Below are 26,281 nucleotides of genomic sequence, written 5' to 3'. Positions count from 1 at the left end.
TTATATGAAAATGCAAGACTAACAAATCTGTTTTAACTAAGATAACTATAAATAATTGTGAATGTATGAACTAAAAGAGTTTTTGTAACTAATGCCATGTGGGTTAGTTGATTTTAACAGGCTGCTCTTAATGAAAAGCACAATAAAATAAGAGTATCATGTTTATTTATAACTGTGTTGAAAGTGTTGTTCCTTTGAACGCATGACTAACAGAATATCTCGTCATCACTTTTCATACAAATTAACATAATTTGAATGCATTGAAAGACTCCTAATGAATTTGTGAGGTCTTTATGAAGTAATTTTTTTGCACTCAATTTGGATTGTACGACAGCATTTTAGTGCCACATTAAAAAAAAATCTAAGATTATGAGAATAAAGATGTAATACTACGAGAATAAAGCCAAAATACTAAGAGATTGAAGTCGAAATACTACGAGAATGAAGTCGAAATACTACGAGAATGAAGTTAAAATACTACGAGAATGAAGTCGAAATACTACGAGAATAAAGTCGTAATACTACGAGAATGAAGTCGTAATACTACGAGAATGAAGTCGTAATACTACGAGAATGAAGTTGAAATACTACGAGAATGAAGTCGTAATACTACGAGAATGAAGTTGAAATACTACGAGAATGAAGTCGAAATACTACGAGAATAAAGTCGAAATACTACGAGAATGAAGTCGTAATACTACGAGAATGAAGTTGAAATACTACGAGAATGAAGTCGAAATACTACGAGAATAAAGTTGAAATACTACGAGAATGAAGTTGAAATACTACGAGAATGAAGTTGAAATACTACGAGAATGAAGTTGAAATACTACGAGAATGAAGTTGAAATACTACGAGAATAAAGTCGTAATACTACGAGAATGAAGTCGTAATACTACGAGAATAAAGTTGAAATACTACGAGAATGAAGTTGAAATACTACGAGAATAAAGTCGTAATACTACGAGAATGAAGTCGTAATACTACGAGAATAAAGTTGAAATACTACGAGAATGAAGTTGAAATACTACGAGAATGAAGTTGAAATACTACGAGAATAAAGTCGTAATACTACGAGAATGAAGTTGAAATACTACGAGAATGAAGTCGAAATACTACGAGAATAAAGTCGAAATACTACGAGAATGAAGTCGTAATACTACGAGAATGAAGTCGTAATACTACGAGAATGAAGTTGAAATACTACGAGAATGAAGTCGAAATACTACGAGAATGAAGTCGAAATACTACGAGAATGAAGTCGTAATACTACGAGAATGAAGTTGAAATACTACGAGAATGAAGTCGTAATACTACGAGAATGAAGTCGTAATACTACGAGAATGAAGTCGTAATACTACGAGAATGAAGTCGTAATACTACGAGAATGAAGTCGAAATACTACGAGAATGAAGTCGTAATACTACGAGAATGAAGTCGAAATACTACGAGAATAAAGTCGTAATACTACGAGAATGAAGCTGAAATACTACGAGAATGAAGTCGTAATACTACGAGAATGAAGTCGAAATACTACGAGAATGAAGTCGTAATACTATGAGAATGAAGTCGTAATACTACGAGAATGAAGTCGTAATACTACGAGATTGAAGTCAAAATATTACGAGAAAGAAGTCGTAATACTACAAGAATAAAGTCGAAATACTACGAGAATGAAGTCGAAATACTACGAGAATGAAGTCGAAATACTACGAGAATGAAGTCGAAATACTACGAGAATGAAGTCGTAATACTATGAGAATGAAGTCGTAATACTACGAGAATAAAGTCGAAATACTACGGGAATAAAGCCAAAATACTGAGAGAATAAAGTCGAAATTGTTCTCGCAATTGTAGATTTTTTTTTTTTTTTTTACGTGGCACTAAAACGCTATTGTAGTATTTTAAATGGACGTGCTGCGCTATAAAAACACATTTATGTCTTGTGCCAGCTTGGCACTGGTTTCCTCTGTAGGTCGGTGAGGCACGTGCTCCTGTCAGATACCCGTTGCGAGTGCTGCGTCAAACCCAGCGAGAACAACAGCCTTTTAAAGTCATCGACCTGGAATCCCCGAAGTTCTCCACACTTTCCAATTTCACTTATCAGACTTTCAGAACTGTCTGTTTTTCTCTGTTGCTCCACTGACCTCTTTTCCAGGTGTGTCTTCTATCAGATGGTTCCTGTGCCAGCAGAAGTGTCATCCGCAGGTGGGCTGAAAGTAGGCGGATTACGGGAAATATTGACAGTAAACTCCAAACACTAAATGTTAAACGAATAGTTCAACCAAAAATGAAAATTTGCTGAAAGTGTACTCACCCTCAGGCCATCCAAGACCTTCTTGATCAGAACTCATTTAGAAAGAATTAGCATCACATCATTTGCTCACAAATGGATCCTCTGGAGTGAATGGGTGCCGTCAGAATGAGAATCCAAGCAGCCAATAAAAACATCACAATAATCCACACCACTCCAGTCTAGTCCATCAATTAATGTCTGGAGAAGCCAAAAGCTGTGTTTGTAATACACAAATCCATCATTAAGGCATTTTAAACTTAAACCGCATCTAAAATACGAGTCTGTAATCCTTAACCTTGATTTTTCCAGTGGAAAAGTCTGAATCAGAAAAGAAATATGAGCAGATCAAGCACGTTTACTAGCAAAAACGGTCCAAAACAGCTCTAAACAAATATGTGGGTGAATTTTGAAGTGAGAGACAACAGGAGGTGAACTTTATCCCTGGAGGAAGCATGATTATGGACTTTATTCTCAAAATGTTTCCACTTTATTCATAGAACTTTGACTTTATTCTCAAAATAGTTCTACTTTGTTCTCATAGTATTTCGTCTTTATTCTCGAAAGATTTCTACTTTATTCTCGTCAGGGGTGTAGATTTAGGGTGGACGGAGGGGATGTGTCCCCACCAATATCCTCCGACCATTGAAATGTCCCCACCAATAATTTAATCCATTTAAAAAATATATAAAAATCGCGCTGTCAACAATAACCTAGACATGCAGAAAGGTCCTCCCGCCCCCAAAACACAAATGAACATTTTAGGTCCCCACCAAGGTCCAGAGCAAATCTACGCCCTTGATTCTCGTAATATTTAGTCTTTATTCTCGTAATATTCCGACTTTATTCTTGTAATACTTCGACTTTATTCTTGTAATATTTTGACTTTATTCTCGTAAGTTTGACTTTATTCTCAAAATATTTCAACTTTATTCTTTTAATTTCAACTTTTTCTAAATATTACAACTTTATTCTTGAAATATTTTCAACTTTCTCATAATTATGACTTTGTTCTCAAAATATTTTAACTTTACTCTTGTATTTCAACTTTATTCTTGAAATATTTCTACTTTATTCTCGTAATATTTAGCCTTTATTCTCGTAATTTCAACTTTGTTCTCAAAATATTTCAACTTTATTCTCTAATTTCAACCTTATTTTCAAAATATTTAAACTTTATTCTCGAAATATTTTCAACTTTATTCTCGTAATTTCAACTTTATTCTCGTAATTTAAGTTTTATTTTCAAAATATTTAAACTTTATTCTCAAAATATTTTTGACTTTATTCTCAAATATTTCAACTTTTTTCTCGTAATTTAAATTTTATTTTCAAAATATTTCAACTTTATTCTTGTAACTTTGACTTTATTCTCAAAATATTTCAACTTTTTTCTCGTAATTTCAATTTTATTTTCAAAATATTTCAACTTCATTCTCAAAATTTCGATTTTATTCACGAAATATTTTGAATTTATTGTCATAGTATTTCAACTTTATTCTCGTAATATTTCAACTTTATTCTTGTAATATTTCGACTTTATTCTTGTAATATTTTGACTATTCTCAAAATATTTCAATTTTATTCTTTTAATTTCAACTTTTTCTAAATATTACAACTTTATTCTTGAAATATTTTCAACTTTCTCATAATTATGACTTTGTTCTCAAAATATTTTAACTTTACTCTTGTATTTCAACTTTATTCTTGAAATATTTCTACTTTATTCTCGTAATATTTAGCCTTTATTCTCGTAATTTCAACTTTGTTCTCAAAATATTTCAACTTTATTCTCTAATCTCAACCTTATTTTCAAAATATTTAAACTTTATTCTCAAAATATTTTCAACTTTATTCTCGTAATTTCAACTTTATTCTAGTAATTTAAGTTTTATTTTCAAAATATTTAAACTTTGTTCTCAAAATATTTTAACTTTTTTCTCGTAATTTCAATTTTATTTTCAAAATATTTCAACTTCATTCTCAAAATTTCAATTTTATTCACGAAATATTTTGAATTTATTGTCGTAGTATTTCAACTTTATTCTCGTAATATTTCAACTTTATTCTTGTAATATTTCGACTTTTATTCACGTAGTATTTCGATTTTATTCTTGGAATGTTTCGACTTTATTCTCATTGTAAGTCGACTTTTATTTTCGTAGTATTTCGATGTTATTCTCATAATATTTTGCTTTTATTCTCGTAATTTAGACTATCCTCATAAGATTTTGACTTTAATTTCTCTTGTAATATTTCAACTTTATTCACGTAGTATGTCGACTTTTATTTTCGTAGTATTTCGATGTTATTCTCATAATATTTCAACTTTATTCTCGTAAGTTTGACTTTACTCTTAAAATATTTTGACTTTATTTTTTTTTAAATATACTTGTAATATATCAACCTTATTCTCGAAATTTTACAACTTTAATCTGGTAATTGTAGTTTTTTTTGTGGCACTAAAATTGTAGGATTGTAAATGGATGTGCTGCCGTATACAAACACATTTACATTTTGTGTCAGCTTGGCACTGGGTTTCTCTGTAGGTTTGTGGAGCCCGTTTTTAACTTTAAACCGCATCAAAAAATAAAAGTGTAATCCTTAACATTGGTTTCTCCAGTGAAAAATTTGTCTCGTCTGAATCGGCTTTATGAGGTCTATCACTGAAGGAAGCATTATTATGGATTATGGATTCGTATTTTGTCTAGAAGCAATGGTTTGAAGTTAAAAACATCTTAGTAATGGATTTGCTTCTTACAAACACACATCTTTTCATTTCACAACGTTTACTGATGGACTGGAGTGGTGTGGATTGCTTGTGGATTATTTTGATGTTTAGACTCTCATTCTGACGGCACCCATTCACATTCATTGGTGAGCAAGAGATGTACTGCTACATTTCTCTAAATCTGATGAAGAAACAAACTCGGATGGCATGAGATTGACTACATTTTCAACAAGTTTTCAGTTTTGGATGAACTATTTCTTATTTCTAATGTTCAGTATGTGTCATCTCACAGCATGTGTGCTCAAGACATGAATTTTTACTCAAATCATGAGGTGTGCTGTTACTTTACAGTACCTAGAGACCACAATACGATCATAAAACTGGTGAAAGAATCCCACAGACTTTAGACCCAAGCCATATCTACTGTAGAAACCAGAATATTACACCCTAAAAAAGCTGTGGCTCTCTTATCACTTTCATGAGGAGTGATTGAGTCGATAACCCCGTTAGATAGAGGATGATGGGTTTGGATCGAGAGGTTATTAGGGCAGGACAGTCGCTCTATGTGTGTTCAGGATCGTTTGATGTTGAATTGTTGTCACCAGTCACACAGATAACAGAATTCTGCACATACCTGTAGACCAAAGCCTGCGTATAAAAGTCAGTCCCCGACATAAATCTGCTAATACGCATAATTACACAGAATTGTACAGTCACGCACTATAGGATACTTCTTTAAACACTTAATTGAACATCAGTTTGTGTATTTAACTGTTATTTATTTTCTATATTAGTAAGAGTCAGCCTTCCGTTTTGAAGCAAGAACAAATTGTTATATATTTTACAAGAACAAGAGTGAGAGTAAAAGACTGTACAGATGGATACGACATGCTTGGTAAGTACAACAAAAAAAAAAGTACAGAAATATTATTATTATTAATATGATTTTGTACAATGGCTGCATATTTCTGCATATTTCATATGTTTGATTCTTGTATTTCAATTGTATTTTTATTAATATTTATTTAATAATATTTATTATTATTTATATTTTATTAATATTTCGACTTTATACTCGTAATATTTTGACTTTTTTTCTCGCAATTTTGACTTTATTCTCGAAATATTTTGACACTTCTCATAGTATTTCGACTTTATTCTCCTAATTTCGACTTTATTCTCCTAATTTCGACTCACAATATTTCGACTCCATTCTCGTAATTTTGACTTTAAAAATGACTAAATAAATTACAGAAATATTATTATTATTATTATTATTATTAATATGATTTTGTATAATGGCTGCATATTTCTGCATATTTTATCATTTTATGTTGGTAAAACAAATTTCAATTTTATTCTCGTAATTTCAATTTTATTTTCGAAATATTTATAATTTATACTCGTAATATTTGGACTTTATTCTTGTAATTTAGTTTTTTCTTATTTTAATATTTCGACTTAAAATATTTCAACTTTATTCTCACAATATTTTGACTTTATTTTCACAATATTTCGACTCCATTCTGGTAATTTTGACTTTAAAAATTACAAAAAAATGTGCAGAAATATTATTATTATTATTATTGAAATGATTTTGTATAATGGCTGCATATTTCTCCGTATTTTACCATTTTATATGTTTGATTCTTGTATTTAAATTTTGTTCTCATTATTTAAATTTTATTTTCGAAATATTTGGACTTTATTCTCATAATTTTGACTTTATTCTCTAAATAGTTTGACTTTTCTCATAGTATTTCAACTTTATTCTTGAAATATTTAGACTTTATTCTCCTAATTTCAAAATTTATTCTCACAATATTTCAACTCCATTATCGTAATTTTGACTTTAAAAATTACAAAAAAAATATATAATAAAAAATAATATAATAATAAACAATAATAATATAAAATAAAATAAAAATTTGACTTTATTCTCATAATTTTTATTTTATTCTCAAAATATTTTGACTATACTCAAAGTATTTCTTTATTAGTTTACTCTCGTAATTTCGACTTTATTCTCTTAATTTCGACTTTATTCTCACAATATTTAGATTCCAATTACAAAAAATGTAATATTATTATTATTAATATGATTTTGTGTAATGGCTGCATATTTCTGCTGTATTTTACTATTTTATATGTTTAAAAAATTTTGTGTGTGCATATATACAGTATATATTCCTGAAATTTAATCATTTAATATTTTAAATTTATATATATGTTTGAGTATCAGCAGGCATACATGTGTATTTTTCTGATTGCAGGAATCCTTCTCAGGCTTGATTCTTTCTGTATTTGTGATATTGTGTGAGCCTCTGTCAGCCACATCTCATTTTCCTTCCCAGAATGCAACAGGTATTAAAGTATACTTTATACATGCAAACCAAAAATTATTCAGACACCAGAAATGATTTTTTTATATTATTTTACTAGTAGGTACAGGACACTATACTTCATTCATGTAAGTGAGGATAACAAAATAAAGTAAACTGTGACATATTATACCCAAAATCTCTTCATACTGTGGACTAGCAGTAAAATCGACCACAAAAACAGTCATAAGGGTCAATTTTTTATGATTGAGATTTATACATCATCTGAAAGCTGAATAGATAAGTGTTTCCATTGATGTATGGTTTGTTAGCATAGGACGTCATTTGGCTGAGATACAACTATTTGTAATCTAGAATCTGGGGGTGCAAAAAAATCAAGATTTGAGAAAATCACCTTTAAAGTTGTCTTAGCAATGCATATTACTAATCAAAAATTAACTTTAGTAGGTAGGACATTTACAAAATATATTCATGGAACATGATCTTTGCTTAAAATACTTATGATTTTTGGCGAATATTCTCAGATATTCCCCAGATTAGTTTTGTGGTCCAGGGTCACATTTAGAGTTCATTATTGCATTTTTGTCAACTCAGATATCAAAACTGAATGACAGATTTTAATGAAATGTTTCGTGGTGGGTTTTTTTTTTCAGTGTATTTGGGATCTAGTTTCATTCAGGAAGCTTTACGCAAAGCCAGAGAGCTGACAGACGCGGCGTATGCTCACACCAATGAGAGGTGAGATGTGCAGACTCACATTGTTATTGTTTTTTTAGTACTGACCTGAATTAGGTTATTTCACATAAAAGATGTTTACACATAGTCCACCAGAGAAAATAATAGCTGAATTTATAAAAATGACCGTGTTCAAAAGTTCACACACACTTGATTTTTAATACTGTGTTGTTACCTGAATGATCCACAGCTGTGTGTTTTTTATTTAGTTATAGATGTTCATGAGTCCCTGAACAGCTAAACTGCCTGCTGTTCTTCAGAAAAATCCTTCAGGTCCCACAAATTCTTTGGTTTTCCAGCATTTTGTGTATTTGAACCCTTTCCAACAATGACTGTGATTTTGAGATCCATCTTTTCACACTGAGGACAACTGAGGAGCTCATATGCAACTATTACAGAAGGTTCAAACACTCACTGATGCTCCAGAAGGAAAAAACATGCATTAAGGGAGAAGTTGACTTCCAGAACAAAAATTGAGATAATGTACTCACCCCCTTGTCATCCAAGATGTTCATGTCTTTCCTTATTCAGTCATAAAGAAATTATTAAATGTTTTTTGAAAGAAAACATTTCAGGATTTCTCTGCCCCAGAGTTTGAACTTCCAAAATGCAGTTTAAATGCAGCTTCAAAGGGCTCTAAATGATCTCAGCCGAGGGAAAAGGGTCTTATCTAGCAAAACGATTGATTGTTTTCAAAAATAATTTACAGTTTATATACTTTTTAACCTCAAATGCTCATCTTGTCTAGCTCTGTGTGAACTCTGTGTATTCCGGTTCAAGACAGTTAGGGTATGTCGAAAAACTCCATCTCATTTTCTCCTCCAACTTCAAAATTGTCCAACATTGATTCAGAAGTACCGACCCAGTGTTTACAAAGTGAACCTGCAAGGAAGATCAAATGCCTTTACAAAAAAAGGTAAAACAGCGATGTAGGGCGATTTTAAAGTTGAAGAAGAAAATGAGATCGAAATTATCCTAACTGTCATGAACCAGAACACACAGTTCACACAGAGCTAGTGCATGACTAGCATTTGAGGTTAAAAAGTATATAAATTGTAATTTTTTTTTTTTAAATAACCAATCATTTCGCTAGATAAGACCCTTATTCCTCGGCTGGGATCATTTAGAGCCCTATGAAGCTGCATTTTGGAAGTTAGAGTTTGGAAACTTGTGGGCACCATACAAGTCCATTATAAGGAGATAAATCCTGAAATGTTTTCCTCAATTTCTTTATGACTCAAGACAGAAAGACATGAACATCTTGGATGACAAGGTGGTGAGTAAATTATCAGTAAATTTTTGTTCTAGAAAGTAAATTTCTCCTTTTGGAGCTGGAAGGGGAAGTTCGGGGTAAAATTAACTTATTTTGTCTTCTGGGAAACAATCTTTTGTAGCCTCTGAAGGGCAGTACTAAATGAAAACATATGATATTTAGGCAAAACAAGAAAAAAGTACACATCTTCATCCCCCCCCCCCCCCGGCTCTTAAAGGAACACTCCACTTTTTTTGGAAATAGGCTTATTCTCCAACTCCCCCGGAGTTAATAAGTTGAGTTTACCGTTTTGAAATCCATTCAGCCGTTCTCCTGTTCTGGCGATATCACTTTTAGCATAGCTCATTGAATCAAAAATAACCAATGAGTTATTTTATTATTTTATTATTCGGTATTTGTCCTATTTAAAACTTGACTCTTCTGTAGTGATATCGTGTACTGCGAAAATCGCAGCTTTACATTTTCCGCCGGTATTAGTTCGCAATATAACTGCAGAATAGTCAAGTTTTAAATAGGACAAATACCGAAACTTGTTGGTCATTTTTGAACGTGATGCTATTGGTCTAATAGGATTCAATGATCTATGCTAAGCTATGCTAAAAGTGATATCGCCAGAACAGGAGAACGGCTGAATGGATTTCAAAACGGTAAAACTCAACTTATTAACTCGGGGGGAGTTGGAGAATGAGCCTATTTCCAAAAAAAGTGGAGTGTTCCTTTAATGCAGCTTTTTCCTTCTGGAGCATCAGTGAGTGTTTGAAGCTTGTGTAATAGTTGCATATGAGTCCCTCAGTTGTCCTCAGAGATAAAGATGAATCTCAAAATCATACATTGTTGAAAAGGGATCAAATACACAAAAAAGCTAGAAAACCAAAGAATTTGTGGGACCTGAAGGATTTTTCTAAAGAACAGCAGGCAGTTTAACTTTTCAGGACAAACAAGGGATTCTAAACAAAAAAACACAGCTGTGGATCATTCAGATAACATTTTTGTGTTCACCCTCATTTCTATCAGGGTGAAGACATCTGTATCAGACGGTTCTGTTCGACCCAGTGACCTGCTGGCCTTGTTCAAACAAACCGGCCCTAAAACCAGAAGCCACATCAGATCTGCTGAGTTTCTGGATAATACGGTAGAGCTGATCAGAGAGATGGTTTACACACACTCCATGGACAAACCAGACCTCACCGGTACACACACTCATTTTGGGTCATTTACAAGCACATGTATGATCCTGAAGGCTTGTAGACGTTGTATTAACATCTGATATGTTGGTTTTCAGAGCTTTTAAGTGCTGAAGACATGGAGACCATACTGCAGGTTACAGGCTGTTCCTCAGAGACGCTGAGACCCGTGTGTAAATCTAGCTGTCTGTCCAAACGCTACCGCACCATCACAGGACACTGCAACAACAGGTGCACACTGTATCAAAATATGTCTTTGTTCATGCTCAGAAAGGATCATATTTCTTTTTATCAATGGTGTTTTTGGCTTTGCAGGGAAAACCCTCAGTGGGGGGCAGCAAACACCCCTTACGCCCGCTGGTTATCTCCAGAGTACGAGGACCCTCGAGGGGCCCCCAGGGGCTGGAACCCACAACACACCTACCACAACCACACACTACCACCTGTAAGACTGACTGCTGTGATCATAGTTGTGTTTTTATTTGTTTGGTCTTTATATAAATGTTATTGTTTTTGCATTTTACATTGATGTTGTTAAAGGTTTAGTTCATTTCCAGAATGAACATTTCCTGATTATTTACTCACCCCCATGTCATCCAAGATTGTGTCTTTCATTCTTCAGTCGAAAAGAAATTAAGGTTTTTGAGGAAAACATTCCAGGATTTTTCTCATTATATCTCGATTATACTCGTAGTATTTCGACTTTATTCTCGTAGTATTTCGACTTTATACTCGTAGTATTTCGACTTTATTCTCGTAGTATTTCGACTTTATTCTCGTAGTATTTCGACTTCATACTCGTAGTATTTCGACTTTATACTCGTAGTAGTTTGACTATTCACGCACTGTTTCGACTTTATTCTTATATTATTTCGACTTTATACTCGTAGTATTTCGACTTTATTTTCGTAGTAGTTTGACTATTCACGCACTGTTTCGACTTTATTCTTATATTATTTCAACTTTATACTCGTAGTATTTCGACTTTATTCTCGTAGTATTTCGACTTTATACTCGTAGTAATTCGACTTTATTCTCGTAGTATTTCGACTTTATTCTCGTAGTATTTCGACTTTATTCTCGTAGTATTTCGACTTTATTCTCGTAGTATTTCGACTTTATACTCGTAGTATTTCGACTTTATTCTCGTAGTATTTCGACTTTATACTCGTAGTATTTCGACTTTATTCTCGTAGTATTTCGACTTTATTCTCGTAGTATTTCGACTTTATACTCGTAGTATTTCGACTTTATTCTCGTAGTATTTCGACTTTATTCTCGTAGTATTTCGACTTTATACTCGTAGTATTTCGACTTTATTCTCGTAGTATTTCGATTTTATTCTCGTAGTATTCTCGTAGTATTTCGACTTTATACTCTTAGTATTTCGACTTTATTCTCGTAGTATTTCGACTTTATACTCGTAGTATTTCGACTTTATACTCGTAGTATTTCGACTATATACTCGTAGTATTTCGACTTTATACTCATAGTATTTCGACTTTATACTCGTAGTATTTCGACTATATACTCGTAGTATTTCGACTTTATTCTCGTAGTATTTCGACTTTATTCTCGTAGTATTTCGATTTTATTCTCGTAGTATTTCGACTTTATTCTCGTAGTATTTCGACTTTATACTCGTAGTATTTCGACTTTATTCTCGTAGTATTTCGATTTTATTCTCGTTGTATTCTCGTAGTATTTCGACTTTATACTCGTAGTATTTCGACTTTATACTCGTAGTATTTCGACTTTATTCGCGTAGTATTTCGACTTTATACTCGTAGTATTTCGACTATATACTCGTAGTATTTCGACTTTATTCTCGTAGTATTTCGACTTTATTCTCGTAGTATTTCGACTTTATACTCGTAGTATTTCGACTTTATACTCGTAGTATTTCGACTATATACTCGTAGTATTTCGATTTTATTCTCGTAGTATTTCGACTTTATACTCGTAGTATTTCGACTATATACTCGTAGTATTTCGACTTTATTCTCGTAGTATTTCGACTTTATACTCGTAGTATTTCGACTTTATTCTCGTAGTATTTCGACTTTATTTTCGTAGTATTTCGACTTTATACTCGTAGTATTTCGACTTTATTCTCGTAGTATTCTCGTAGTATTTCGACTTTATACTCGTAGTATTTCGACTTTATTCTCGTAGTATTTCGACTTCATACTCGTAGTATTTCGACTTTATACTCGTAGTAGTTTGACTATTCACGCACTGTTTTGACTTTATTCTTATATTATTTCGACTTTATACTCGTAGTATTTCGACTTTATTTTCGTAGTAGTTTGACTATTCACGCACTGTTTCGACTTTATTCTTATATTATTTCGACTTTATACTCGTAGTATTTCGACTTTATTCTCGTAGTATTTCGACTTTATACTCGTAGTAATTCGACTTTATTCTCGTAGTATTTCGACTTTATTCTCGTAGTATTTCGACTTTATTCTCGTAGTATTTCGACTTTATACTCGTAGTATTTCGACTTTATTCTCGTAGTATTTCGACTTTATACTCGTAGTATTTCGACTTTATTCTCGTAGTATTTCGACTTTATTCTCGTAGTATTTCGACTTTATACTCGTAGTATTTCGACTTTATTCTCGTAGTATTCTCGTAGTATTTCGACTTTATACTCGTAGTATTTCGACTTTATTCTCGTAGTATTTCGACTTTATTCTCGTAGTATTTCGACTTTATACTCGTAGTATTTCGACTTTATACTCGTAGTATTTCGACTATATACTCGTAGTATTTCGACTTTATACTCATAGTATTTCGACTTTATACTCGTAGTATTTCGACTATATACTCGTAGTATTTCGACTTTATTCTCGTAGTATTTCGACTTTATTCTCGTAGTATTTCGATTTTATTCTCGTAGTATTTCGACTTTATTCTCGTAGTATTTCGACTTTATACTCGTAGTATTTCGACTTTATACTCGTAGTATTTCGACTATATACTCGTAGTATTTCGACTTTATTCTCGTAGTATTTCGACTTTATACTCGTAGTATTTCGACTATATACTCGTAGTATTTCGACTTTATTCTCGTAGTATTTCGACTTTATACTCGTAGTATTTCGACTTTATTCTCGTAGTATTTCGACTTTATTTTCGTAGTATTTCGACTTTATACTCGTAGTATTTCGACTTTATTCTCGTAGTATTCTCGTAGTATTTCGACTTTATACTCGTAGTATTTCGACTTTATACTCGTAGTATTTCGACTTTATACTCGTAGTATTTCGACTATATACTCGTAGTATTTCGACTTTATACTCGTAGTATTTCGACTTTATACTCATAGTATTTCGACTTTATACTCGTAGTATTCTCGTAGTATTTCGACTTTATACTCGTAGTATTTCGACTTTATACTCATAGTATTTCGACTTTATTCTCGTAGTATTCTCGTAGTATTTCGACTTTATACTCGTAGTATTTCGACTTTATTCTCGTAGTATTTCGACTTTATTCTCGTAGTATTTCGACTTTATACTCGTAGTATTTCGACTTTATACTCGTAGTATTTCGACTATATACTCGTAGTATTTCGACTTTATACTCATAGTATTTCGACTTTATACTCGTAGTATTTCGACTATATACTCGTAGTATTTCGACTTTATTCTCGTAGTATTTCGACTTTATTCTCGTAGTATTTCGATTTTATTCTCGTAGTATTTCGACTTTATTCTCGTAGTATTTCGACTTTATACTCGTAGTATTTCGACTTTATACTCGTAGTATTTCGACTATATACTCGTAGTATTTCGACTTTATTCTCGTAGTATTTCGACTTTATACTCGTAGTATTTCGACTATATACTCGTAGTATTTCGACTTTATTCTCGTAGTATTTCGACTTTATACTCGTAGTATTTCGACTTTATTCTCGTAGTATTTCGACTTTATTTTCGTAGTATTTCGACTTTATACTCGTAGTATTTCGACTTTATTCTCGTAGTATTCTCGTAGTATTTCGACTTTATACTCGTAGTATTTCGACTTTATACTCGTAGTATTTCGACTTTATACTCGTAGTATTTCGACTATATACTCGTAGTATTTCGACTTTATACTCGTAGTATTTCGACTTTATACTCATAGTATTTCGACTTTATACTCGTAGTATTTCGACTTTATACTCGTAGTATTTCGACTATATACTCGTAGTATTTCGACTTTATTCTCGTAGTATTTCGACTTTATACTCGTAGTATTTCGACTATATACTCGTAGTATTTCGACTATATACTCGTAGTATTTCGACTTTATACTCGTAGTATTTCGACTTTATACTCGTAGTATTTCGACTTTATACTCGTAGTATTTCGACTTTATTCTCGTAGTATTTCGACTATATACTCGTAGTATTTCGACTTTATTCTCGTAGTATTTCGACTTTATACTCGTAGTATTTCGACTTTATACTCGTAGTATTTCGACTATATACTCGTAGTATTTCGACTTTATACTCGTAGTATTTCGACTTTATACTCGTAGTATTTCGACTTTATACTCGTAGTATTTCGACTATATACTCGTAGTATTTCGACTTTATACTCGTAGTATTTCGACTATATACTCGTAGTATTTCGACTTTATACTCGTAGTATTTCGACTTTATACTCATAGTATTTCGACTTTATACTCATAGTATTTCGACTTTATACTCGTAGTATTTCGACTTTATACTCGTAGTATTTCGACTATATACTCGTAGTATTTCGACTTTATACTCGTAGTATTTCGACTATATACTCGTAGTATTTCGACTTTATACTCGTAGTATTTCGACTATATACTCGTAGTATTTCGACTTTATTCTCGTAGTATTTCGACTATATACTCGTAGTATTTCGACTTTATACTCGTAGTATTTCGACTTTATACTCGTAGTATTTCGACTATATACTCGTAGTATTTCGACTTTATTCTCGTAGTATTTCGACTATATACTCGTAGTATTTCGACTTTATTCTCGTAGTATTTCGACTTTATTCTCGTAGTATTTCGACTTTATTCTCGTAGTATTTCGACTTTATTCTCGTAGTATTTCGACTTTATTCTCGTAGTATTTCGACTTTATACTCGTAGTATTTCGACTTTATTCTCGTAGTATTTCGACTTTATTCTCGTAGTATTTCGACTTTATTCTCGTAGTATTTCGACTTTATACTCGTAGTATTTCGACTTTATTCTCGTAGTATTTCGACTTTATACTCGTAGTGTTTCGACTTTATACTCGTAGTGTTTCGACTTTATTCTCGTAGTTTTTCGACTTTATACTCATAGTATTTAGACTTTAAACTGGTAGTATTTAGACTTTATTATTGTAATTTTTTTTATTTTATCTGTGGTGTGTTTTCTGTCATTAAAAAACACACCACAGTCTTAAAAAAGATTCCAAAAGTTTTTTTATTTTTATTTATTTTTTATTTTTTGCAGTGCCATACAGTAGAAGTGCCATTCTGGATTCTGGGATTTGTTAAATGTAAAGATTCTATGTTAAAGGTTACCCATTGAACCAGTAAAGAAACTTGATTTTTAAGACACATACCTAAAGATGAAAATAAGACCAAATGAGTCAATAATGGAATCAATCAGATCATACTCTCTGTGCAGGTCCGCAGTGTGTCCCAGGAAGTTTTGTACACTCATAATGAGAACATCTCTCTGGACATGTCTCTGTCTCACCTGCTGGTGGAGTGGGGTCAGTGGATCGATCATGACCTGACCTTGACCCCTCAGAGCCCCAGCACTGCCGCCTTTAAGACCGGAGCAGACTGTACACGCACCTGCAGCAGAGACACACCGTGTTTCCCAATACAGGTCTGTTTTACACCCTAAGAAACAGATGCTGGATTGTACATGTTTTGAACATCTATCTTTTTTCTTCACATTTAGATCCCTCTCTTGGACCCTCGCATTGGGACTCAAAGCTGCATGCCGTTTTTCCGCTCTGCTCCCAGTTGTACATTTCCACTCGGTCGCCGGGAGCAGCTGAACGCCATCACGGCATTCGTAGATGCCAGCATGGTGTACGGGAGTTCGGATGGGCTAGCCGCCGCTCTAAGGAACCTCACGTCCCCTCTCGGTCTGCTCGCCGTCAACAAGTTGCACTCAGACCAAGGGTTTGGCTTCATGCCGTTCCTGACCCGCACACAGCCGAACCTGGACCCCTGCGGCCCACGAGAGCGGATCAACCGAATCCCGCTAGCAGAGACAACGCAAACACTCAATATATCCATGGGGAACAGATCCTTCTGTTTCCAAGCAGGTTGCAGCCATTTTTCAGATATCTTTCATTGTTAGTTAACATGTAACAGCATTCGCAACCCATTTTGCTTCAGTAATTCACATCCTCTGATACAGCAAAAACTCTAGTACATGTAGTAAACAATGTAAAATTCTTAAATAATCAGCCTGTATTTATAGTATTAGTAGCCGTTTTAGTTGGTGTGTTTTTTTGTTAATGCTTTTGATTTTCCTCTCTTAATTTCACTTAAATGAAGTGTGCTTTATTAGTCTGACAAAAGCAATTGCATTGATATTGCTAAAGCATTTGCAATGTATACAATGACATGGTATATTATATTACATACTACATACAGTGAAAAACGGTGCAAAAATACGTAAACAAGTAAAACAACATTTAAAATTAAGTAAATATTATGTATAGATATTATCAAATTAATACATAAAATTATGAAATTAAAATAATTACAAAAGTAAAAAATATTAAATAATTAAATTATTCGTAGAGCAACAATACATTTTAGGTGTATAAAATGTAAATGTAAGTATAGAAGTATAATCTTGATTTATTTTTAGCGCTAATATAGTCGTCATAAATAATAGCCTCAATGGGATGAATAAAGCTTTAAACTAAAAAACAAAAAAGTAAAAAGTATGTCAAATGGTGCAAAATTAAAAACAATATTTCAAATTAAGTAAATATTCTTGAAAAATGTAATAATATTAAATATTTCAATTAACCATACAGCAACTATACATTTATTTTATTTTAAATTATAATCGAAATTATATTTATTTTAGACTTTATCATAATATTTAGTTTATTCTAGTTGTATTTTGACTGTATTCTCATAATTTCGACTTTATTCTCATAACCTTAACTTTATTCTTGTAATTTCTACTTTTTGTCATATTTCGACTTTATTCTGGTAGTATTTCGACTTTATTTTCGTAACCTTTTAACTTTTTTCTCGTAATATTTCGACTTTATTCTCGTAATATTTCAACTTTATCCTTGAAATATTACGAAATTTATACTCGTAATCTTATATTTCTTTTAGCGTGACGCTAAAATGCCACCATAAATATTTTTTATTTTATTTAATTTTTTTATTTATTTATTTATTTTTTTTTGGGAGTGCAATATTTTACTATTGCTAAATTGCTCAATTTTATTTTAATGTTGGGGTATTAAGAAAAGGAAGAAATAAGTCAGTATTTGTGCCCTGTGAAGAAAAGAAAAATTTATCTAAAAATGTCCCAGATTCAACCTTTCTGATTTAAATTTAGATTTAAATTTTAAGTGTAAATAATTTAAGTGTAGGTATAGAAGTATAATCTTGATTTATTTGAAGCACTAAAATTTAAAAACTAAGACAAGTGGTGCAAAATTTTATTTTGGGAATGCAATATGTGACCCTAGTCCACAAAACCAGTCTTAAGTCGCTGGGGTATATTTGTAGCAATAGCCAAAAATACATTGTATGGGTCAAAATTATTGATTTTTCTTTTATGCCAAAAATCATTAGGAAATTAAGTAAAGTTCATGTTCCATGAAGATTTTCTGTAAAATTCCTACTATAAATATATCAAAATGTAATTTTTGATTAGTAATATGCATTGTTAAGAACTTAATTTGGACAACTTTAAAGGTGATTTTCTCAGTATTTAGATTTTTTTTGCCCCCTCAGATTCCAGATTTTCAAATAGATGTATCTCGGCCAAATATTGTCCTATCCTAACAAACTATATATCAATAGAAAGCTTATCTATTGAGCTTTCATATGATGTATACAACTCAGTTTTGTAAAATTTAACCTTATGACTGGTTTTGTGGCCCAGGGTCACATAAGTTACTATTGCTGAATAGCTCAATTTTAATTTAATGTTGACTTTAAGGGTATTAAGAAAAGGAAGAAATAAGTCAGTATTTGTGGCCTGTGAAGAAAAGGAAAATAAGTCAGTATTTTATTTTATTTTGGGAATGCAATGTGTTAATATTGCTAAATCGCTCAATTGTTATATACACTTTAAGAGTATTACAGCTAATACACCCTGTGAAGAAAATGAAAATAAGTCAGTATTTGTGTCATTTTATTTAAAAATATCCCAGATAGGCCTTGACCCTTTCTAATTTGAACTGTCCAGTTGATGTTCTGTTATTGTGGGCCGTGTCTTAGGTGACTCTCGGGCCAATGAGCACTTAGGTATGATCGCTCTGCACACGCTCTTTCTAAGAGAACACAACCGATTGGCTGAGGAGCTTCACAAGCTCAACCCTCACTGGAGCCCGGACACGCTCTACCAGGAGGCCAGGAAAATACTGGGCGCAGTCCACCAGGTGAGAAGATAAAACCTGACAAAGTAATAAATGGTTACTTCATTTATGCACATCTCTGACTTGCTGAATCTTGTTTGGAAGATCTTGACGTGGGATCACTACTTGCCCCGTGTCCTGGGCCACAGTGCTAACCTGGCCCTCATGCCCCCGTACAAAGCTTACGATCCAGCTGCTGACCCCAGCATCTCCAACATTTTCTCCACCGCTGCCTTTCGGTTTGCACATGTGACCGTGCATCCGGTTGTGAATCGCCTCGCACCCGATTACCGGTTGAGCCCTGAGCACCCAGCTCTGCCGTTACACCACTCTCTGTTTGCATCCTGGAGGGTCGTGCAAGAGGGTTTGTTTCACACACACGCTTAAAGGTGCCATAGAATGCATTGAAACAATATTTTAAATTGGTCTCTGATATCTACATGGAAGCTATATGTGACCCTGGACCACAAAACCAGTCATGAGGTTAAATTTTACAAAACTGAGATGTATACATCATATGAAAGCTCAATAAATAAGCTTTCTATTGATGTATGGTTTGTTAGGATAGGACAATATTTGGCCGAAATACAACTATTTGAAAATCAGGAATCTGAGGGTGCAAAAAAATCAAAATGCTGAGAAAATCACCTTTAAATTTCTTCAAATTAAGTTCTTAACAATGCATATTACTAATCAAAAATTACATTTTGATATATTTATAGTAGGAATTTTACAAAAAATCTTCATGGAACATGATCTTTACTTAATTTCCTAATGATTTTTGGCATAAAAGAAAAAACAATAATTTTGACCCATACAATGTATTTTTGGCTATTGCTACAAATATACCCCAGCGACTTAAGACTGGTTTTGTGGTCCAGGGTCACATATGGCTTAGGAAAGGGCAAAAAATCTCCAGAAACTGTTTTACAAGTCCATTTACAACCCTAGGATTTGTCCCTAGAATGAAATGGTCTGTTATTACCTTATTTGGAAGGTTCCTGAATAATAATGAGGAGCTCTGCTCTGATTGGCTGTCTCACAGAGCGGCTCGCTCTCACACAACTGTAAGGAAACACATGGAGGAAATATATATTTAATATACGGAGCTCAAGCTGCTATTAATATGCAGGGCACTGAACTGCCGTTTTGAATGCACGATAACTTTTTAGTTTCGCTTTTGAGATCGGCGATCGCACTGCTCTGTGTAACGTTATACTACAGAGGCAGTACTTACCACATTTGTCAAGTTTAGATGCTGTCAGCAGTGGTCAGGATCTGCAAATCATTCGCCATCATCCGCGCAGTCATCTCTCCTTATTCTGTTTATGTGGTAAGTGAAATCTTATGTACTGCAATAGTACTGAAGCTAACCGTGTCCCTTTTAGTGGCTCGCCTTATTTGTTTTCCGTGCCTTTCTCAGTACAGACACCAACCATCCCTGCACTTAACATCTCTGCACAACCTGGAACATAGCATTTATTCCTGTGATCTGCCATTTTTCGTTATTGTCCTCGCTTTGTTTTTTCACAATAGCCTATCTGCAGAACTTCTGATGATGACTATTAATGATCCCGAGACTATTACGTAATAGTCGCTGTTATGTTAAGATTTACCTATTTTTCAGTGGTCTTTTGCAAACACTAGATTTATATAAGGAGGAGGAAACGATGGTGTTTGAGACTCATGGCATGTCATGTCCATGTACACAACTGTTATTATTCAGCTATGCAAGGTAAACACAGTTTTACATTCTATGGCACCTTTAAAGGAGTAGCTCACTTTCAGAACAAAAATGTACAGATAATGTACTCACCCCCTTGTCATCCAAGATGTTCAAGTCTTTCTTTCTTCAGTTGTAAAGAAATTGTTTTTTGAAGAAAACATTTCAGGATTTCTCTCCATTTAATGGACTTCTATGGTGCCCCTGAGTTTGAACTTCCAAAATGCAGCTTCAAAGGGCTCTAAACGATCCCAGCCAATGAAAAAGGGTCTTATCTAGCAAAACGATTGGTTATTTTTTTTTTATAGAAAAAATGACAATTTATATACTTTTTAACCTCAAATGCTCATCTTGTCTAGCTCTGTGTGTACTCTGTGTAGAGATTAAAAAGTATATAAATTTTAAATGTTTTTAGAAAATAACCGATCGTGAATAACTAGATCCTCGGCTGGGATCGTTTAAAGCCCTTTGAAGCTGCATTTAAACTGCATTTTGTAAGTTCAAACTGAGGGGCACCATAGAAGTCCATTATATAGAGAGAAATCCTGAAATGTTTTCCTCAAAAAACATAATTTCTTTACGACTGAAGAAAGAAAGACTTTAACATCTTGGATGACAAGGAGGCGAGTACATTACCTGTGAATTTTTGTTCTGAACGTGAACTACTCCTTTAAGGCAAGACACCACAGGTCAATTCTAACTTTACAAACCCAAATAAATTGGAAGCACAAAAAAAAAAAAAATGTTGTTTCCTTTCCACTAGCCTGAAATAATACATGTTATAAAAGCAAAAAGCCCAAAATCTCAAACCTGACAAAACTGAAAACCATGTTTTTTCCTGTAGTGTCTTGTCTTAATATTCATTATTTTGCATGATATTTTGCTTAACAGCATGACATTGTGATGCATAATTAAATATTTTTCTGCTTGTAGGTGGCATTGATCCTGTGCTGCGTGGTTTACTGTTGTCCCCGGCTAAACTGCAGACAGCAGATCAGATGATGGTGGAGGAACTGACCGAGAGGCTCTTCCAGGCTCAGGGAGGGCTGCCGCTCGACCTGGCGGCCTTAAACCTGCAGAGGGGGCGAGATCACGGCCTACAAGGTGCCAGTCAGCAGACCGTCATTATTCACTCTTTATTATTTACTATTTCACTCTTCTAGGCAGATTTGTAACATCTTTAGTTGATTGGAACTTCTTAATTATTGCCCTGAAGGTGGGAATGGGGATTTTCAATGCTTTAGCTCTTTTCTTACAGCCACTTTCTATTTTGTGAAGCTCAACAAACTTGTTCTGCACATCAGAACTACATTCTTTGGTTTTACTTCTTGTGATGAATGATTAAGGGAATTTGGCTTTTGTGTTCCTCATATTTATATTCTGTGGAACAGAAAGTCATGACTGAACAATTTCATACTCCTAAAAAAAATGTAATATTAATGGGAATACACTTTAGAGATATTTTACTTAGACAAATTTTTAGGGGTGCCAATAATTGTGCCCAACGTCAACTAGAGAAACCCCCCCCCCCCCCGTTTCTATCATTTTACTTCAATGAAAGGTTAGAATTTTGTGATTTTTTTTTTTTTTCAATTGAAAGATCTAAAGGATAAACGATGCAGATTTATTTTCACAGTCACAATTGCTTATATTTACCAAGGGTGCCAAATTCTGCCAATATTAGTGGAGGGCTAGATTAGATATAGATATAGTGTTTCATAATTTTTCTTTATTATGAAAGATTTAATTACAGCTTATTAAATCTTCTGTCATGTTTGCATAAAAAAAAATAAAAATAAATAAAATGACAAATAAAATTATCTCGGCCCTTATTTAGAAATGTTTAGTTATTGTTCGCTTTTTTCCCATTTTTTTTCTTAATGTTGTGGTAATACATTCAATTTAACCTTAAATCTAAGAATGTCACACTAGACTTTTCTTTGAACCTAAAAATATTACGATATATTTTTTTATTTTAAATGTTTTTTTTTTTCTTTATTAGGACCGATTAAGATTCAAACTACACTTAAACTTACACAATACAAAATGTGCAATAAAAAACAAAAAACAAAACTTGAATTACATAAGTAGCTGTATTTTATTTATTTATTTATTTATTTGCTTGCTTTGGTGTTATTAAATACAGTAATAATAAACCAATTTTACCAAAGTGACTTTAATGACATTATCTCTCTCCTTATTTAGAACCGTTTACTAATTGTTTGCACAATTTGTTTGTTTTCTCTTAATATTGTACAAGATTTTCTTACTTTATATTTTAATCTTAACCTGAGGATATCACACTAAACTAGGCTTATTTTAACCTAAAAATATTAGTTTTTTTTTTACTTTATCTCTCCCCTATAATTTAACCTCATTTCTTTTGTAATAATTAACTAGTTTCACTAACTTAACTTAATCAGAGTATGTTGAGTAAACTTTAATTTTAACCAGAGTTATTTGACTCTCTCTGCAGGTTACAGCGTGTGGCGTGAGCTCTGCGGTCTCTCTGCACCTGTCAATGAGTCAGATTTAGCAGGCATTCTGGGTAATGGAGTTCTGGCCAGGAAGCTGCTTCATCTCTATGGAACGGCTAAAAACATAGACGTCTGGGTCGGGGCCATTTCAGAGCCGGCTCTGCCCGGGGGCCGCGTGGGGCCGCTGCTGGCCTGTCTGATCGCCAAACAGTTCAGAGCCCTCCGAGACGGTGACAGGTAATGTGAGAGTCCACTTCCTCTTATTATTAGAGTTATTTCAGTCTGCATTGATATTAAATACACCATTAAATGTGGTTTAGGTTCTGGTGGCAGAATGAAGGTGTGTTCAGCTCCGCTCAGAGAGACGCTCTGCGCACCACATCTCTGTCCCGCATTATCTGTGACAACACACACATCCGGCTGGTGCCCTTTGACCCCTTCGCACACACACTCCACCCTGATGACCTGCTGCCCTGCACACACATCGGCCACATGAACCTCTCAGCGTGGAGAGAGCCAGACACAGGTATTAGTGACTGAAATCGTTGTTATTTGATGTGTGTTGTTCATATTCTCCTAATATTTTGGGCTCATTTTCAGACCCGGTCTGTGGCGCGGTCCCGCGGTTGATTCTGGGTTTCTCTGTTCTGTGTGAATCTGCGGTGATGTATCAGTGTCCTACTGGATACCTGCTTCAGGGAGCCACACAGATCACCTGTGACCCCGACACCCAACAGTGGACCCCACAACCGCCCACCTGCCAAGGTTCAATTTAATTAGATTAAATATTAAATTAAATAGTAAATATTAAATCACACAATATTAAATCCAATTAAATATTTTTAATTAATATTAAATTTAACATATTAAATATTATTTGTAAAATAACATATGAAACATTAATATTAAATATTAAATTAAATAATAAAGGCGTACATTTTTTAATTAAATTCAATAATTAAATTAAAATTATTAAATTAAATTGAATTAAATATTTAGTTACATATTAAATATTACATGTAAAATAACATAATATGACATTTTAATAATAAATATTGAATTAAATAATTAGGATGTAAAATAACATTAGATTAAATATTAAATTAAATTGTAAATAATATTAATCACACAATAATAAACAATTGATATTAAATCAAATACATATTCAAATAAATTAAATTAATTATTTTTAAAGTACATTTGGAAATTTACTGATCAATCTATCGCCTGTTATTAAAACAATGTTTTTGTTGGTTATATTAAATATTGATGAATGCTCCACATTTGTTTGTGATGATATAATAATAAATATTAATGTTAATATTAAATATTAAAATAAATAATTAAGATAATTAATATTAAATATTAAATATACAATTAAATATGCAAATAAAACTAAAATAAATATTAAATTAAATTTGAAATTTGACTGATCCATCTGACAGCAAACTTATTAAAACATTGAACATTTGGACATATATGTGCATTTTTGAACTAAACTAAATATAACATATTGCAGTATTAAATGTAAAATAACATTTAATTATAGTAAATATTAATAATGTTAAACAATTTATATTAAATAATAATATAAGTAAATAAATAATAAACTATAGAACTGTGCTTTTATTGGTTCTTTTGGATGTTCATGGACAGTCATTAAATTAAACTACATTTAAATGAAATGCTAAGTATTAATAATAATATATTAAACAATTAATATTGACCAATAAATATGAAATATAAGTATAAATTAATTTAGAAACTGATTAATCTGACACTCAATTTACTAAAAAAAATTTTACTGATCACTTCAGATATTGATGAATGTTCCACTCATTCATCCATCTGCCCTCCACACCTGCAGTGCTTGAACACACCTGGAGGTCACACCTGCACAGGTGAGCAGTCTCTGCCACACTTTAACCTGCAGTTTCCTCAATCCATGGCATATTAATCAGAAAAGCATATTAGAGCGATTCTAATGGACTATTTGATTTTTAAAAATGCTAGATTTCATTTTGCCCACGTCGACTAACCGGCAAAATACCGGAAGTGGCGCATTTCACAGACGAGAATCCATGAAAGGCATTATTAGACTGTTTTCCAAGGCTGCATTATATATTGAACCCATTAAAAAAAATCATAATTAAGCATAATTGTGAATTCACAAACGCTACGATTCAGTTAAATAAATATATGCGATGCAGGTTTATTATATGCTTTCAAAATAAAAGTTTAAACCGTCACTCTGAGTTTAGACGTTTTGTTGTTCACATATTCATTAAATTATTGTGGCTATAGCATTTCTGTGGTAAATATATGGCCAAATATTAAAGTTTAAGTGGACATTTGACTTAAATGTTGTTTAGTCGATATTAAACGAGGATTAGATCGAGCAGTGAAGTGTAAGGCCCCGATCACACCGAACACATTTTTGCAGTGAGAGGCGCCTCTTTTGAATGGTTTTCTGTTGGCAGTGAGCGTTCTGTGCGCTGCTTATGCGCCCCGGGCGCCTCGTGTTTTCGCCGCCTGCTGCACCTTGTGTTTTTGTAGAAGCGCTCTGAGCGCCTGAAGTTGAAAAAAATCAACTCTGAGCGGAAAAACGCCTGACGTCATTCGCGTTTTTTCCATTGTCCAATCGAATGAATGGAGAGGCGGGCCTTCTGTTGTGGTGACGAAAGTTTACCGTTGCTTAAAAAGTCCGGAGACTGCAAGAAATGGAGGAGAAACTTTTGGTGTCTATCGTGGGTAACCCGGAGCTGTATTTATTAGGGTTTCTGCTAATATGTCAGTTTAATTAACAGCAAAAACCAAAGATTTTAGAGCGCTGGCGCTATAATCCTTTGATTTGATTGACAGGACAGCTGTTTTGGTCGTTGCCTAGCAACATAAAACAACGGCAGCACACTGCC

The 26,281-nt window shown here is 33.1% G+C and overlaps 1 protein-coding gene across 1 annotated transcript; it reads left to right on the top strand.

Annotated features, from left to right (window-relative positions):
• The first annotated feature begins 96 nt into the window (after positions 1-96).
• epx (eosinophil peroxidase) lies at positions 97-25,323 on the top strand. The gene is made up of 16 exons (XM_073831545.1): positions 97-102; positions 1,976-2,119; positions 2,175-2,208; positions 8,020-8,104; positions 10,389-10,564; positions 10,657-10,789; positions 10,874-11,003; positions 16,217-16,423; positions 16,499-16,871; positions 19,030-19,190; positions 19,272-19,530; positions 21,823-21,993; positions 23,366-23,603; positions 23,687-23,892; positions 23,967-24,131; positions 25,184-25,323. Exons 1-16 carry the CDS (start codon positions 97-99, stop codon positions 25,321-25,323), a joined length of 2,628 nt encoding a protein of 875 aa, XP_073687646.1.
• The last annotated feature ends 958 nt before the right edge of the window (positions 25,324-26,281 follow it).

This window comes from Garra rufa, chromosome 25, assembly GCF_049309525.1.
Source record: "Garra rufa chromosome 25, GarRuf1.0, whole genome shotgun sequence".
NCBI lineage: Eukaryota > Metazoa > Chordata > Actinopteri > Cypriniformes > Cyprinidae > Garra > Garra rufa.
This window is presented reverse-complemented; position numbering and strand designations above follow the sequence as displayed.

Coding starts and splice junctions, on each gene's coding strand:
- epx (XM_073831545.1), top strand. Junction 10,565..10,656: donor GGACAAACCAGACCTCACCG/GTACACACACTC, acceptor GTTGGTTTTCAG/AGCTTTTAAGTGCTGAAGAC. Junction 23,604..23,686: donor GCCCTCCGAGACGGTGACAG/GTAATGTGAGAG, acceptor AATGTGGTTTAG/GTTCTGGTGGCAGAATGAAG.